A 16,324-nucleotide genomic window follows, 5' to 3' on the forward strand; every position below is an offset into this window, starting at 1 on the left:
TACGCATAGCCTAAGGTACATGTGTTAGTAAGGGTAAACTTGTCTTTTAAACACAATTCATTCAACTTACAAGTTTGGTCCATCATCTTTAACCATATTATGTTTTTAATTTAAATTTTAAACTAACTTCTCACCCATAATCTGTAAACGACTATAGCATTTTCATACGTTAATATTTTTAAAAAAAATTACATCATAAAAACGAGCATTTTATTCTCTTTAATTAGAATATGATATTGTTATAATTTTTTTCAATTTAAATAAATTAATATGCTACGTATGGGTGTTTAGTGTCGGTTTTGATGGTTATGTTGTTGACGCATGATTTCTTTTTTAACTATAAAAACACTTGAGCAGAAAGCTCTCAAGACCTTGCAGCTATTAACCGACAGGATTAGGAAAATTTCAAGTTAGGCTATAACCTTCAAAACAGTATGATAGGAAACTAGTAGAAGCAAGATTCAAAACTAAAACCTCTGCTAAAAGGAATCGAGACATCGAGTGTGCCTGTGTGATCAAGTTGTATTGGTAGCAACAGTTAGTAAAATGATTATAGTCCCTCAACATAATCTCTTTTAACTAACGGCTTGTTCGTGATTGAACTTCAAAAATTGCTGTTTATTTGAGAATTTAATACTTTCTTTATCAAGGAAAGCGAACCCAAAACAACTTCCGACCTTAGCTCAGTTGGTAGAGCGGAGGACTGTAGTGGTGTACCATGGTAATGCTTAGGTCGCTGGTTCGAATCCGGCAAGTCGGATCCTTCCTTTTTTTTGCTTAAGGAAAACATGTGAATGATGGAACAATTTTAAAAAGCTAACGATATAAAAAATTAAGTTTATTTGTTATAAAATTAGTAGCCACATTGACATTGAAGTTAGCTTACTAAGAAGTGTGATGATTTAATCGTATGATGCCCAATGGATTCCTGATGTTTTTGCCAACCAAATTTTATAAAAATATTAATATGTGCACACTCATTTTCATTTCCCTCAATTACATTTCTCCCTTGAGTTTCCCGATAGTTAAAAGCACTATATATACTCCACGGGCGATTCACATATCCATCACCACCGATCGCAAACGCACCATTGACATGCACATCATCGACTCCCTTGATCGAAAACGCACATTGCACCAAATAATCCACTACCGGAAGTAACATTCCTGTTCAAACGATCCTTCTTCAATCATCTTGCAAGTTGCAACCCCACCCACATATCCTTGCCACACTTTATGGTTATGTTGTTGACGCATTTTTGTAAATCTTTTAACATTTTCCTATCCTTTTTCACTCTGTTCCAAGTCCAACACTAGTAGAGATATCCCATTTTTATACTGTCTGTTACTTTGCAAGCGTTATCAGGTTCAAGGGAAAATTGTGATGGGAATATATCCTTGAATATCCCTTGATCCAACTATTTACCCAATCAAAAGTATATACTCTCCACAACTCTTTACTCCATATCCTCAATGCAATTACTGGATGCAACCTTTAGGCCTATCAGTTTTCACTGTGTTTTCCCAACAACTAGCCATGCTACACCTTAAGGGCCTTTATTTCCATAACACCCCCAAAATCCAACCAAGTTTTAACATTTTAAACCAACTAATGATGACACATGTATAGTTTACATATGATTAATTGCTTTCATAATAGTACATGTGTACCAAGGTGTTTATATGTGCAAGCATGTCTACGTGTTTATTGTGGAAACTTGTAACAATACATTAACTGGCCGTTGCTAAATTCCTAGCCTAGGTATGTTGTTGAGGCCCAATGGAATAAAGCCCAACTAGTCTTAACTCGTTATTGGCCCAAATGAGTTGTTTGGGCCAGTTAGATTACTACAACTTAGAAAAACGAACCTGACTATGTGTACTAGACTTATTATATCTTTACACATAGATACTAATTATACTATATATTATATCTTTGAAATCCATGCATAAAAATGAATTAATGGCTATTTTCGTCCCTGTGGTTTGCGAAAGCTTCATTTCAAAGTTTGAATTTTTGTCAATTTAGTCCTAGTAGTTTTCATTTCTAGCCCATTATATCCCCCCTATCTAACAACATCCAAGTATGTCGTTAGTTTAAGGGTATTCTTGTCTTTTTCTATTTTAGTTTTAGATTATGCTTAATTTAAATCAATTTTCTTTTCTCTATAATACCAAAAGCAGAACGAAGCCCTAGATCATCAACCAAATTGTTCATCGACCACATTGTTCAAAACCCTAGATCATTAACCATGGTTTTTTGCTCATGTGGTTGGCCTACTGTGATTCGTACCTCATATACAGAGAGTAACCCAGGAAGACGGTTCTATTGCTGCAGCAAACAGGTAAGTTATACAATTGTATTGTTTTGAAATTGGGTTATTTTGCCCTAATTTTTGTCCTAATTACAACCAAGGAGTTTGGCTTGGTTGTTTGGGTGGATCCTCCAATATGTCAAACATGTGCTAAAATGGAATTGAAGCCCAAAAGAATGAAGTTTGCATTGACTTTTGTTTTGGTTGTTTTTTCCTTTATGTATGTTTCCACTAAATATTGAAGTTGTCTAGCTAAGATCTCTTTGTTGTATGGTCATGGTACCACTGTGTTGTCTTTTGTAGTACTAATTCTATGATATGAAAATGTATGGTCTTTGTTTGAACATATGGTTAATTAACAACTCAATGTTTGGTCAAGTGTTGTGTAAAATGTTTGACAAGTCAATTGGTTGGTTTTGTGTAAAATGTTTGAAAACTCAGTTGTTGTATGGTCATGGTACCACTGCAGTTGACTTTTGTCAAGTCAAAATTAACCAAAAACAAAAACATATAAATTCCCTTCACATATCAGTATGCAGATTATAAACAAACAGATCAAACACATATTTTAACTATGCATATTACCAAAATGTCTTTTACGAATACAGATTATAATCAAATATGCAGATTAACAGATTATACCACTAGCCATTGCAGTTGACTTTTGGAAGGTTAATATACCTAGCCATTGCAGTTGTATATTAATAGATTAACAGATTATATTGTTTTTGTTTGTTAAGTTGTTACCATCTTGTTAAACAGATTAAATATAAACAAACAAATCAAACACATATTGTTAAGTTGTTATCAATACAGATTATTTCATATGTATTTGTAAGGTCAAAATAGACCAAATACAAAAACATATGAAATTCCCTTCACATATAGACCAAAACATATCAGAATGCAGAGTTCCAAAATTATGCAGATTACCAAAATGCCCTTTATTAAACTGCTTATTCGGATAAGTTAATTTGCAGATTTGTGAATATAGATCAAACATTCTCTTTACATATAGACCAAAAAAGATAAACAAACAGATCAAACACATATTTTAACTATGCAGATTACCAAAATACCCTTTACCAATACAGATTAACAATACAGATCAAAAACATATTTATGCCCTTTACCAATACACATTACCAAAATGCCCTTTAACTATAATCAACTATGCAGATTAACAATATACCACTAGCCATTGTAGTTGAATTTTGTAAGGTCAAAATAGGCCAAATACAAAAATGCCCTTTGTCAATTAACCATAACAATATACCAAAATGCCCTTGTCAATTAACCATAACCAGGAGAAACATAAACTAAAATGAATCAAAAGATTACAACTTTTACATCCAAAGTAAAAAGACCCCAACATAAATAAACATAGTACCAAAAGATCACAAGTTCAAATAGTTTAACATCCTAATAACACACATTAAACCTCTGAACCTCCTGTTGCATCAGTTGCATCAACTTGTGTTCCTGAACCTCCTGCTTCTCTTGTTTCTCTTCTTTTCCTCTTCTTGCAAGATCTCTTGTTGTGTCCTGGTTGCTTGCAAATATTACATGTAACTGTACGACCCTTCCTTGGCAACCTTTTGACTCAGTTCTTTAATTTCCACAACAGATTTCTTTCTATTATTTTTTGGTCTATCAACTGCACATGGTACTTAGGAGCAGTCAATGTAGTGGGCCAAGGGGATGGTGCCCATTCTTCTTGGCCATTGATTGGATCTATGGTGTGTGCATAAACATTCTTCCATGTCTCTAACCAATACAATTTGTCAACACATTTCTCTGGCACACCATCATCCAATCCATGTTCACCCATATCAAAAATACATGCCACTGCATGCTTGCATGGAATCCCAATCAAGTCCCACATTCTGCATGTGCAAGACTTTTGGTCAACTGTCACAACATATTGCTCTTGATTTGGACCACTAACTTGATACTTTGTAGCCCCATTCCAAATGACATTACACTTAGTGGCACCCTTCTTGATTTTTTAAATGAAACTGTAACATTGGGTGTTAATGGCCCTTTACATTTTGCTATTTTCATATGCACTTTCACAATTCTTTTCATTATGTATTCCCTAATGTACTCTAGGCAGGTCCCTTCCATGTGTTAACTGCCTATTGAACACCTCACACATGTTGTTTAATTGTAAATCACTAAGTGCCCTACCTATAGTAATAAGCATAAGTAATTTAATTGATAAGGATGTAATTAACAAGAATGTAATTAACAACATAAAAAATACCAGTAAAATGTGATAGTGACCAATGCCTTGGTAGAATTTTCTTCAACCAATCATATAGCTCCTTATTTTCTGTAAACACCTGCTTCATTGCTTTGTTAAATGTTTGAGGAGTTGTTGCATATGCACACTTCCATAAAAGATTCTTTGCAGCTTGACCCTTCTACTTTTGTTTCATATTTTCCTCAATATGTCTCGCACAATATCTATGTTCAACATTTAGGAAAACGTTTTGTATTGCAGGTATTAAGCCTTAATTTTAAAACAACAATATTTGTAAGTAATTTGATATAAAACATAATCAAGTGTTAAATAATTACCTTCTGCCTGTCACTCATAAAAGTGAAATTAGAGTTAGATGTCAAATCCAGGTCATCAGCTAAAATCTCCAAAAACCATGTCCATGTACTGCTATTTTCTGATTCAACTATTGCATATGCAACTGGGTAAATACCATTGTTGCTCTCAACTCCAACAACAATTAAGATATGGCCTGGGTATATCCCCTTCATGAAACAACCATCTAGCCCCAATATTTCTCTTCCACATAATTTAAGACCTTCTCTCAATGGAGCTAAACATACATAAATCCTCTTAAACTGTCTAGTTGGGCTGCTAGGATTACAATCTCTTTCAACATCAATCTTGATAGTTGTACCTAGCATAAGTAAACAGTTTTAAGAAACATAAGTAAATAGTTTTAGCAAAAATTAAACATACATACATGGATTGCATCTAACCACCTCTTGACAATATTCTCTAAGAATAGCATACTGATCACTAAAATCATGCACAACATTCTTTTTAGCAACTCTTTTAGCCTTGTAAATCTGGTTCGGGGTGACTTGAACTTGAAACTTCCTTTGAATATTGTTTTTGAAATTTCATCATACTTTCATTTGGGTTGTCTCCAAGATCTTCCTCCAGTTCCTTTGCCAACCACCCAACCGTGCATAAACCAACAGTTCTAGTTTGTAAACATTGATGCTCAGTATCTAATGTTGTCACACACCATGTTCTTTTAACCCATCAAAAGACACATGTAGGACCCATGGGCAAGTGGGAGGAGGAATCTTATTCCTTTTAGGTTTGGATTTATGGCTGGAACTACCCACTTAGGCCCCACAACTTTTTTTACATTTTCTTTTTCTCCTTGGCATGGGATTCTCTTCTACCTTATTTTTCTTGTTATCATTATTTTCACAACTACCCATATTTAAGTTTCTCCCCAAACACACTACACGATACCTAATCTTGTCATTCTTCACAACATGAAGTTGTCTCCTTGAATGAATTGCATGAGTCTTCACTATTTGCTTTATCTCATCTTTACCACCAAAAGTTTGACCCAAGTAAAAAGGATAATATACTTCATCAGTTTCTTTTAAATGTGATTTTCTCTTTTTTTTCTTGTTCATCCTAATAGCTCTTTGCAATATAGTGTCATTATCGAGATCACTAAGACTATCAATACCATGTAGATCTAAATCATCTAATTCATCTCCTTTATCTTCAACATCTTCACCTTCATCAGATATATCATCCACAGCTGCTCTAAATAATTCCATATCCTGATTTGGGTTATCCATACTGTTTTCATTAAATAGGAAGTCTGAATCATAATTAGAACCTTCTGCCTCACAATCACTATCAAACCCCTCTACATCTTCATCAGATTCAGGCACCCGAACATTGTGTAAATCTTTGTCATCTAATTCAACTGCATCATCCTCTATAGGTTCATCAGATTCTGATTCATCATCTCTTTCCACATTAAAACAACTTACCATTGAAGCCTCTTTTACCTTTGATACAATGTGCGAATGTTCCACATACACCTCAATTACCTTGTGCACACTAATATATCCTATGAGGCTAAGAGCATCAGTAGCATTGGACAAGGGTCTTAAACCTGAATCTAAGTCCTCTTTGGGAATCCTAAAATAAAATTTCTAGTCTTTAAGAACTTCCTCTTCGTTGTAACCTAATTGTTGTACCATATCATTCACAATAATCACTGAAAACATATCAGCATTCACTCTATCAACAAAAGTAACCATACCCCATTGTATGTAGTTTCTGGAGATTTCTCAAACTCTCCCCCATGGTGGAATTGAATTGTAAAATGGTCTGGAATTCAATGGTTTCTTTGATTAATAGATAATAGTTAGGGTTAGGGTTAAGGGGTTAATACATACCGTATACAATGTTTGGATCGAAATCAACAACAGGAGCTCTGGTATCCCACATTTCCATGTTGTTCTTCAGTTAATCACACTTAATCGCTGGTTCTTCTTCACTTGTTCTTCATTTAATCGCTGGTTATATCTTCGTATCGTATCTTTGTTCTTGTTATTCAGTTAATATAAGAGTTAATTGTAATATCTAAAAAGACTATTATGACCCTGAGGTAATGTCTAAAAAGACATTTCTAGCCCTCAGGTGATAAAGAACTAGCGGCATACTTGGATGCCGTTAAACGGGGGATATAATGGGCTAAAAATGAAAACTACTAGGACTAAATTAACAAAAAATCAAACTTTGGACTGAAGTGGCGAACATTGCAAACCACAGGAACGAAAATAGCCATTAACTCCATAAAAATTTACAAAGTTATGTGGTCTTTCAAATTTCACATGTATACCCCAAGTAGTTTGAAGAGGGTAACACTCTAGGCCCTTTGAATACTATTTCGCATATCAATAGTTAACTTGTTATTATGATAGGACGTTATTGTACAGTTAGTCAATTACAAGTTACAACGTCACCTAACGAACTAGTTATGAAACTAACAGGTCCCTAAGAATACAACTATTACAAAAGTAGTCCTTCAACTTCCAATAATATAAAAATGACACAAACAGTCCTAATACTTTTCTATTCGCCACAAAAAAGTGTCACAAAGTTTTACACCAAGATATCGTTTGCTTTTAGCTATCGTAACAATATTAAATTAGTCACATGTATGCTTATTTGTCATCACGTACACACAATTTGGCTTATAAATACTTCATATATTTAGCCGTGTAATGCTAGTTAAAAGAGTTGATGATAAAGCAACATAAATACAAATAGAACAAAAGAAAAGAAGAGTGTGGTTAAGTAATTTCACTTAATTATACAGATTTGGATGCAAACATCTTTGTTTCTAAGAGTAGAACAACTAGAACAAAAGTAGTGCCAACGATTACCAAATTAACTTGTCTTTTGAGTAAGAAAGCAAGTTGAGTAAGAAAGCAAGATTGAAGAACTCAGTTTAATTATATATTATGTGTATACCTAAAGCACTCAGTTATATAGGCATACCAAATTTAACAAGTTCAATCTGCATTAACACTCTAATTATAGAACTTAAATTGTTCAATGATATGCAGAGCAACACACTTTTACGTTAATGACAACAAGTTTGAAAATATTGCAAACTAGAGAAACGTTTAGTGTCCATTTTATTATGTATACATATTTTAACACGTCTTCATACTTATTTTTACATTTTCACACTTACTTACATTAATTCATGGCATGTTGCTTTACGTTAATCCTACGCTAGTTTTCACTATAAAAACCTTACCAAGTTACATTCTTTGTTCAAAGATTTCTTGAGCAAAAAAGCATATATATTTCGCATAATGATGTCTCGTTTTCTGATATTCAGTCTCTTGCTGGCAACATGTTTGATTGCTTTTGCTTCTGACCCGAGTCCTCTTCAGGACTTCTGTGTGGCTGATCTAAATAGCCCAGGTAAATGACTGTCAAAGATTATGGTTTAATATATGATATGGGTGTCCATATAAATATGTTTGTTTATGTGATTGCAGTATTCGTGAATGGTGTGGTTTGCAAAGATCCAAACCTTGTGCAAGCCGATGATTTTCTCTTTAGAGGGCTTAATATAGTGGGAGATACATCGAATGCCCTGGGGTCTAACGTGACTGCAGTGACCGTAGCACAGTTACCAGGACTCAACACTCTTGGTATTTCGTTGGCTCGTATCGACTTTGCTCCATGGGGTATTAACCCTCCACACACGCACCCTCGAGCCAGTGAAGTCTTGACTGTTATTGAAGGCTGTCTTTTGGTCGGTTTTGTCACATCTAACCCTGAGAACCGCCTCATCACGAAGATACTGGTGAAGGGTGATGTGTTCGTCTTTCCACAAGGTCTAATTCACTTCCAGAAAAATATAGGAAATGAGTGTGCTCTTGCTCTTGCGGGCTTGAGTAGTCAAAACCCGGGTGTGATTACTATTGCAAATGCTGTGTTTGGATCAAACCCTGATATCGATCCGAAGATTCTTGCAAAGGCCTTTCGAGTTGATGTCAATGTGATTGAAGAAATTCAATCAAAATTCTGAACCATTATGTGATCACAGCAATACAGCATGTGATATCATAAGTATGCTGTTATATTTAAGAATGAATAAAAGACTAATGTTTTTATTGTGACAATAATTTCTTTGTTTGACCCGACCAATTGTTTTGATATATAATAAAAAAGGCATGGCTAAAGCCCTAAACTAAATTCATCAGCATTAATCGGGCTTAATTTAAAAGAAAACAAAAAGAATATGTGTATAAAGTATAGGAGAGAAAAAAAAAAACAATAGATACTATAGAGATCATAGGAGCTTAATAACCGTAAAATTAAACTTCTTCGAAACGCTAAAGATATCGTCAACAACCATGCTGCAATGATGTCTGAGTCCGTCGCTACTGCGCTGTTGCAGCAGCCTCCACAACTGTCATTTTTTTTTATTTCCTTGTATTTTGATCATGACTATGTTTTTTTGTTTGACCATGTTGGAAATGGTAAAAGAAATGAGTTTTTGAACCAAGTGTAAATGTGTATTTTTCACCAAACTTGGATAGAAATATTTATACGCAATAATTGGGTTAATATGAACATAGATTATGAGTTGTGTTCTATGACGTGATAGCTATACAACAAACCAAGCTGTGTTCAAAACACATATAAGATGAATGAGATATCGTTGTCAAAGTTGTGTGTTTAAATATATTAAGCCTGCGGAAATTAGATGAAAATAAATGGAAGGAGCGGGAACTTGTCCCACCCACGTAAGGAAAAGAGACAAAACACTTAAGAGTAGTTTACAAGGATGGTTACCCGCACCACTGTGAGCTACCTCTTTGTTTTTAACATGGTGTCTCAGGTTCGGACACAGGTGGTGGCAAAGACGGTTGGCACATAGTAAAGAGTAGACTGTTAATCTATAAACATATACCCTTTAATCTTTTCCAACAATTACCTTACCATGTGCCATTATCATTGTTTGAGATCAGAACAGTTTGGTTCATGATTCTCTTTTAACTGTTTGACAATTTTAATGGTTTAATCTGTTTCGTTTGAAATATGTATCCAACCATGTAAATTGCGCTGACCATTTAACCCTGCTTACTGTCCGTCTTTATACCCTTTTCATATTTGAAATATCTAGTCATGTATATACACATTATAGTCATAATCATCTGTAAGAATTTAATCATTCTAATGCAAACTAATTATTTTATCAAAACCAGACTTTACACATCCCTGTTTTAGACATGCCTTTTACAGTTTGCTCATCTAAGGAAATCGCAGATAAGTCTACTGGCATATAAGGCGGTTAGTTATACAAGTTCAAATGTCCTCTAAATGATACCTAAACACAATTATTTATGATGGTTTTAAGATTCTATGTCACTTAGCCTAACAACTTCCCTCAACAATCGATGAACCGCGTTCCTTACATCATCAGGCACTTCAAACCGCGTAGGCAAACCATACAATATGATAACCCTCATCACAACAGCCAAGTCCATATTCTTTGCCCCCTTCTTCCATACACTCTGGTTTACGAACTTGCATGATTCTTTTAGGGTGCACTTGTTGCATACCTGAAAATCAACTGAATTAAATCAATACTCTTATCAGTTATTGTTATACATATAAAAGATAGGTGTCGCATACGGTTTCTTCACGGATTCCAAAGAAAAAACGCATGGCCTTGGCTGAAAACACAGTTTTTCGCCTAAGGGAAGGGCATCCAAACTGAGCCACCTTTTTCAAATCACCAGTGGGTAGCCACCTAAACATTTTGAGAAAGGTTATGAGGCGTAACACATATAAGTATAGTAGAAATATATAAATACTATTACGGGTCTCATATGTACGTCTTTCCATTTTAATACCTTTCATAGAAACTGGAAGTGGAAACATAGAACAAAGAGGGTGTATTTGGATGTGCGTTTTTCAGTGATAACTTTGCATACAAGAATGAAAATTAAAAAAAAAACCCAAGACTATGAGTAAACTTAAGAATCTATGAGTGATGATACGTTTATCATCAACTCTGTTTCTGTTTCAGCAACTTCTTGCCTGCTTTTCAAAACATGATGTCTCGGCCATAAAAAGCATACACTCCAACTTCAATTCCTACACAAAACAAATCCTACTGTAACTCTTACTAAGACCCTTGCTAATCAAAAAGAGTCTCATGCTTGGTTTTAATCCCAAAAACCAATGTGTGATGCGCGAGCATCACTTACGCAAGACAAGTCGGTTTTTTTTTAAATACTAAAACTATATTTATTGACAGATAATATTATTTTAATTTGTTAACTTTTAAACACTAAAATATTAGATATTGGTATCATCTATGATCAGGTTCATTCACTCGATGGTCTAGTTTGTTCAAATACTCATGCCCATTACTCAGAGCGTCTCACGCTTTTCAAAAACTAAACTCGTATTCAATAACAGAAACTTAGGCTAGGATTCAGGTTAAATTCCACACATAAAATCCTAAAAACAAGTGTACGACGGAAAAAATCATACTCACTTGTAGATTTCTCGATGATCTTTCGCAAACTCTTCGGCCGCAAACTTCAAAAAATCCCGACCATATTCGTTCACAAAACAAGAAACATCAAACTTATTATCCGGTAAAAAATTCGCCTTCCCAAAATACCCTTTTGTATGCAAATAATTAGCAAACAAACCCATATCTGCTGACAACTCCATCACCACATCTTCTTTCTTACACTCTGTTCTTGATTCCGGTTTTTGACTGCCACTCGAAAACAAATTCGATAATTTCTTTAAACCCGGTTTGGGTCCTTGAATTTGGACCGTTTCGGACAACCCAACTGCTTGTGTATAACATGTTTCCAATGCGGTTGTGTTTTTAGTTGAATTTGTTTCATTTTTTCTCAATTCTGCTTCCAATTTCTTCAAATTTTTCTTGAGGTTTTCTTGTTGGTGCTGGAATTGGGATGAAGGCGAGGTAATGTGTCGGGCATGGAAGAGTTTGCGGATCGGATACAGGGTTTTGGAATTCGGGCGAAACATTAGGGTTTAACAGCAGATAGATGAGAGCTCGTTTTAGAAGTGGAGTGAAATAAATCGAAACTACCTATTTGAAACCCCAAAATTTAAACTCCGAAACAAAAACCGACGGTCTGGTCTTATTTTTGATACAAACTGAACGCTAGTGAAACCCGAAAAACCGTATTGAATCAAATTTTCTAAATTTACATGTTTATATGTTTTTATATTAAGTAATTTATAAGAGTTTAATATATATCATACGTAACTCAAAATTTTTTCCCCAAATGTACAATAATCAATTTTGTTAGTGGTTAACAAAATTACTTATATCTAAATTCATTGTTTTCAGCAAACATTTTTTGTGTCCTAAAAGTTTCAAGATCAAATGGCAAAAATAAAAGTAAACCGAAACTAAACCTAAACAAAAACAAAAACAAAAAACGATAAACCGAAACCAAATGATTTCAAACATCCAAAACCCAAAGTTGTGATTTTTGGGTTGATTCTAGCCCAAACAAACCCAAACCAAACCATGCATACCCTTACCTAACTTGTCAGGTTTTGGACATGTTTAAAGTGCAATTTAATGATTTCGAAATTCATCATTTGCATGATTTTAAATTCTTATTTTTTATAAAGAATTTTGGTAGGAAAATCACATAAGAGTGTTAATAATAAATAGGTATTAAAGAAACACTAGGTCTAACCCGATATGGTTAAACCTAATATCTCACCCAAGAATAGATTACGGACGATAATGAGTTCCAATAGACGGTTCACTTACAAAACCAAACACTGTGAGCTCGTTACGAGAAGGGGATAGGGGGGTCTTCTCGTAACCACCCTCGGGCGTGAGAATCAACATGGTAAGTGATCCGAATATATTTAGAGAGTTTAGAGAGTGTGGAATCGGATCCTTTTATTGTTAGACCTCATCTTGTATAATCAAAAGGGAAGGGTTGGGATAGCTGTCTCACTCAATGGAAGCTTCTGTTGTCATGGCTGAGCATGATGACCTTTCCTGATTGGTTGGACAGTCTGTCCAATGATATTCTTTCTTTTTGTGCAAGTACCGCGCTGGCCCATTCCTACTGGTCCATCGTGCGTCCATACAATTGTCAGGTTATTGAGCAGTGGCACCTAACCAGGTGTCCTGCATGTGGTGGTACTTCCGCGGTGGTATTTCCGCTGTGGCTTGTTTTCATTATTATGAGGTTGTCTTCCGCGGTGGTCTTGTGGTGCCTTCGCAAATGACATTCTTTCTGCGAGTTCTTCCTTTTGACTTGTTACTTGTATGGTGTGTTTGGTACCTTACCTCCACAAGTCCCCCAGTCTATTGTTGCTTCCGCGATTCATTTCGCGGGTGGAATATTGGACTTACTATTTGTTTTCGTTTTTTGCTTTTGACGGTTATGCATGTGGGTACTTATGGGAGTAATTACTGGCTGTCTTGTCTACATCGAGCTGTGATGATGTCATCGTGTGTATTAAACAGCTACTCATTTACTTCAGGTGGGTATAAATGTTTTTGCATGCCGGAGCATTGAGGTCTCTGTGTTCAGTGACTTGTAGCCGCTTTTTATTGGTCACCCTCGGATCGGATCTCCAGCTGTCAACTTCCTCATTTATTTCTTGGGTATAAATAGGCGATAAGTGTTCATCTCCATGCATTTTATTTTTGGGTGCTTCCTTTCTTTCTTCTTTTTCCTTCTTTTGATATCTTCTTTGTGCAATTTGACCATCTTGACTGGTGTGTTGCCTAGTCCAAAATTATTACGTGTACTCCTCGGGTCTCCCGTGGTGAGTTATCGCGGTTTTTTCTGACCAGGCTTCATCACTGTCAAGTGTCTTTGCTTAGGTTTTTTATGTGAAAGTTGGCATTTTGAGTATTTCTCTTGGGTTATTGTTTCGCGATGTATTGAAAAACCTTGGGTTAAAAATCTGTTTTACCCATGTATCCTTTTAGGTGGACCTTTCCGCGATGTTTTCCCGCGGGTCCACCGCTGTGTAAAATCCCATTAATTCTTAGTAGTAGCTGAATGGTAACTGGTGTTTCGATACGGATAAGATTTTACCGCAAATGGGCCTGACTGTGCAGAAGGTGCTTTTGTCAGTCACGTCTTTTCAACTGTGCGTGCGTGTTGTCCACGTGCTCACTTGGTTTGAATTTTTTAACTTCCCGCGTGACGTGTCACTTTGTTATTGGACCTCCGGTTTTTCTGGAAATCTCGATTTTAACCCTAACCGCCATCGACGATTAGTATAAATATGCTGTTTGCTCTTCTTCCCTATCATTTTTCTCTTGTTTCTCCTTCTGCTTCATATTTCTCTCGTATTTTCGTCTATTTTCTATACTTTAATGGCGCTTTCGTCGACCGATAAGAAATCCGGTAAGGGGAAGGGTAAGAAGAAAACCAGTGGGTCCTCTATTCATGATGTCGTCGCGTCGATCTGATTATGAAACTATTATCGTCGTATCACATACTCCATCCTGGGAGCTAGAATTTCTGCATAGAGGTAGCACTGCCATGGATACTCCTCCGGGCAAGTTAACTCTGTACTCTGAGTTTTTTAGCGATGCGAATTTCCTTCTTCCCGTTACCACGTTTGTTCATGATGTTTTGTTACACTATGGCTTGCATATTACCCATGTTCATCCACTAGGTATGATTCGTTTATGTCACTTTGAGTTTTTCAGCCGTAGTCAGCATATTAAGCCTTCTGTTGACAAGTTTTTGGTATTCTACAAGATGTATACCAAGGGTCTTTGGTATGGTTTCCTTCTTCGTGACAAGAAATAACTTTCTTCGGAGATGCCCTGTGGAGCTTCCACGAGCGGAAGCAAAGGTTCCTTTTCATTAACACCAATGCCATTTCCATATCGATGAACTACCAAGATCCGTCTGTTCCCATTGAGATGACCCTCTGCACGATTTTCAAGATCAGTATTGGTTCAAGACTCTTACCACGCGGAAAACTCCTATGTGTTTCTGATGTATATAAAAATATACATCTTTTTAGCATTAAATAATCTCTAAAAACTGCAACTTCTATCGTATAATATAGTTAAAATAACTACTTATCATGTTAGAATGTATTTTCAGGTGAATCCAAGCCTCAAACGAAGAAACGAATGAAAAACCAAAGAAAACCAAAGAAAACAACAAAACATGGGGCTGTGCTTCAGAAAACATGAGGCTGTGCTTCTGAGAACATGGGCTGTGCTTCTGGAAGCACGGGGCTATGCTTCTGAAAGCACGGAGCCGTTCTTACCTTTCAGAAAAGACAAAAATCTACAAGAAAAGACAAAATAGTGGACAACTAGACACGGGGCCGTGGTGAGTCTTCGTGTACGATCTGACAACATGCAACTGGGACACGTAGACACGGGTCGTGCTTAATAAAGCATGGGTCCGTGCTTCTATCTCCAGACAGCCTATAAATAGAGGCTCTTGTGTCATTTGAGAAGTGTGCCTTGAAAAGAATTCTATACATTTTTCACTTATAAAACCACCCACTAACACTCATATTGAAGATCTAGTGAAGGGTTTGAAGGCTTGGAGGTCATCACCATCAATCATCATCATCAACCATCATCATCATCATTAAGAAGGAAGACTCATCCATATTTGGTTAGATTGTTCTAGTTTAATCATGTGTTTGTTATCATCATCCATTCTAATGTTCATAACTATGCTCATTATGAGCTAAACTCCATTTACCATCTAAAATCTATGAAGAAGCTTTGTTTTACTTGATAATTATATAAAACATGTGGTTTAGTCTAGTAAAGTACATGGTTATCTTGCAATTATCTTTTGATGAGAAATGTTTCACCATCTTAAATCAACAATTCAAAGTTGGTGGTTGTCAATTCTATTGGAAGTCATTCATGATCAATTCATGTTCTTGAAAGATAGAAATACTTTGATAACTTATCGAAACACGGAACCTTATATTGTATTTAGAAATGATGAGATATAAGTTATGATCTATTTCTCTTAGTTTTGGTAATCCAAAAATTGCATTGCTTAGGATATCATGCTAGTTCAAGAAATCATATGTTAACGGAATGTGTAATTATAACCTACTTAAATCAACCAAGGGGAGGTTGTGTGGCTAAACTACAACCACCCGAAGTTGTTAGAATTGGTATTTGAAAAATCGAAGTCAATCCTAATCTTTCTACTTTACGAAACTACTTGCCAACTTAAATTGACATTCTCGAGGTAGCATGACATTAGGAAAGGGTAGACTTTAAAATGAGCATGCTACTCCTTTTTTGTCATAGATGCTCGCTTAGAAATGAGGAGCTATCTATCATATATTATTACGGCAAGTTTTATCACATGTTTACATATTAATTATCGACGATAAAATGGAGTGGATTCTTGATCTTAGATGGTAACCTTCATATAAT

At 35.6% G+C, this 16,324-nt stretch overlaps 2 protein-coding genes and 1 non-coding gene across 3 annotated transcripts; 2 read left to right on the forward strand and 1 right to left on the reverse strand.

Annotated features, from left to right (window-relative positions):
• The first annotated feature begins 672 nt into the window (after positions 1-672).
• Positions 673-760, forward strand: TRNAY-GUA (transfer RNA tyrosine (anticodon GUA)). The gene is given in 2 exon segments: positions 673-709; positions 725-760. It is a non-coding gene; the product is annotated as a tRNA-Tyr (tRNA).
• Positions 761-8,066: 7,306 nt separating this feature from the next.
• On the forward strand, positions 8,067-8,932 carry LOC143604550 (putative germin-like protein 2-1). The gene is made up of 2 exons (XM_077080990.1): positions 8,067-8,319; positions 8,397-8,932. Exons 1-2 carry the CDS (start codon positions 8,208-8,210, stop codon positions 8,930-8,932), a joined length of 648 nt encoding a protein of 215 aa, XP_076937105.1. The 5' UTR covers positions 8,067-8,207.
• A 1,301-nt stretch (positions 8,933-10,233) lies between these two features.
• On the reverse strand, positions 10,234-11,932 carry LOC143604551 (uncharacterized). The gene is made up of 3 exons (XM_077080991.1): positions 11,417-11,932; positions 10,546-10,663; positions 10,234-10,472 (listed from the first exon to the last, which is right to left on the reverse strand). Exons 1-3 carry the CDS (start codon positions 11,923-11,925, stop codon positions 10,263-10,265), a joined length of 837 nt encoding a protein of 278 aa, XP_076937106.1. The 5' UTR covers positions 11,926-11,932; the 3' UTR covers positions 10,234-10,262.
• Between the last annotated feature and the right edge of the window lie 4,392 nt (positions 11,933-16,324).

Source organism: Bidens hawaiensis, unplaced genomic scaffold (genome assembly GCF_021521415.1).
Source record: "Bidens hawaiensis isolate Kalapana, Puna unplaced genomic scaffold, B.hawaiensis_p1.1 tig00065736_1, whole genome shotgun sequence".
NCBI classification, from domain to species: Eukaryota; Viridiplantae; Streptophyta; class Magnoliopsida; order Asterales; family Asteraceae; genus Bidens; species Bidens hawaiensis.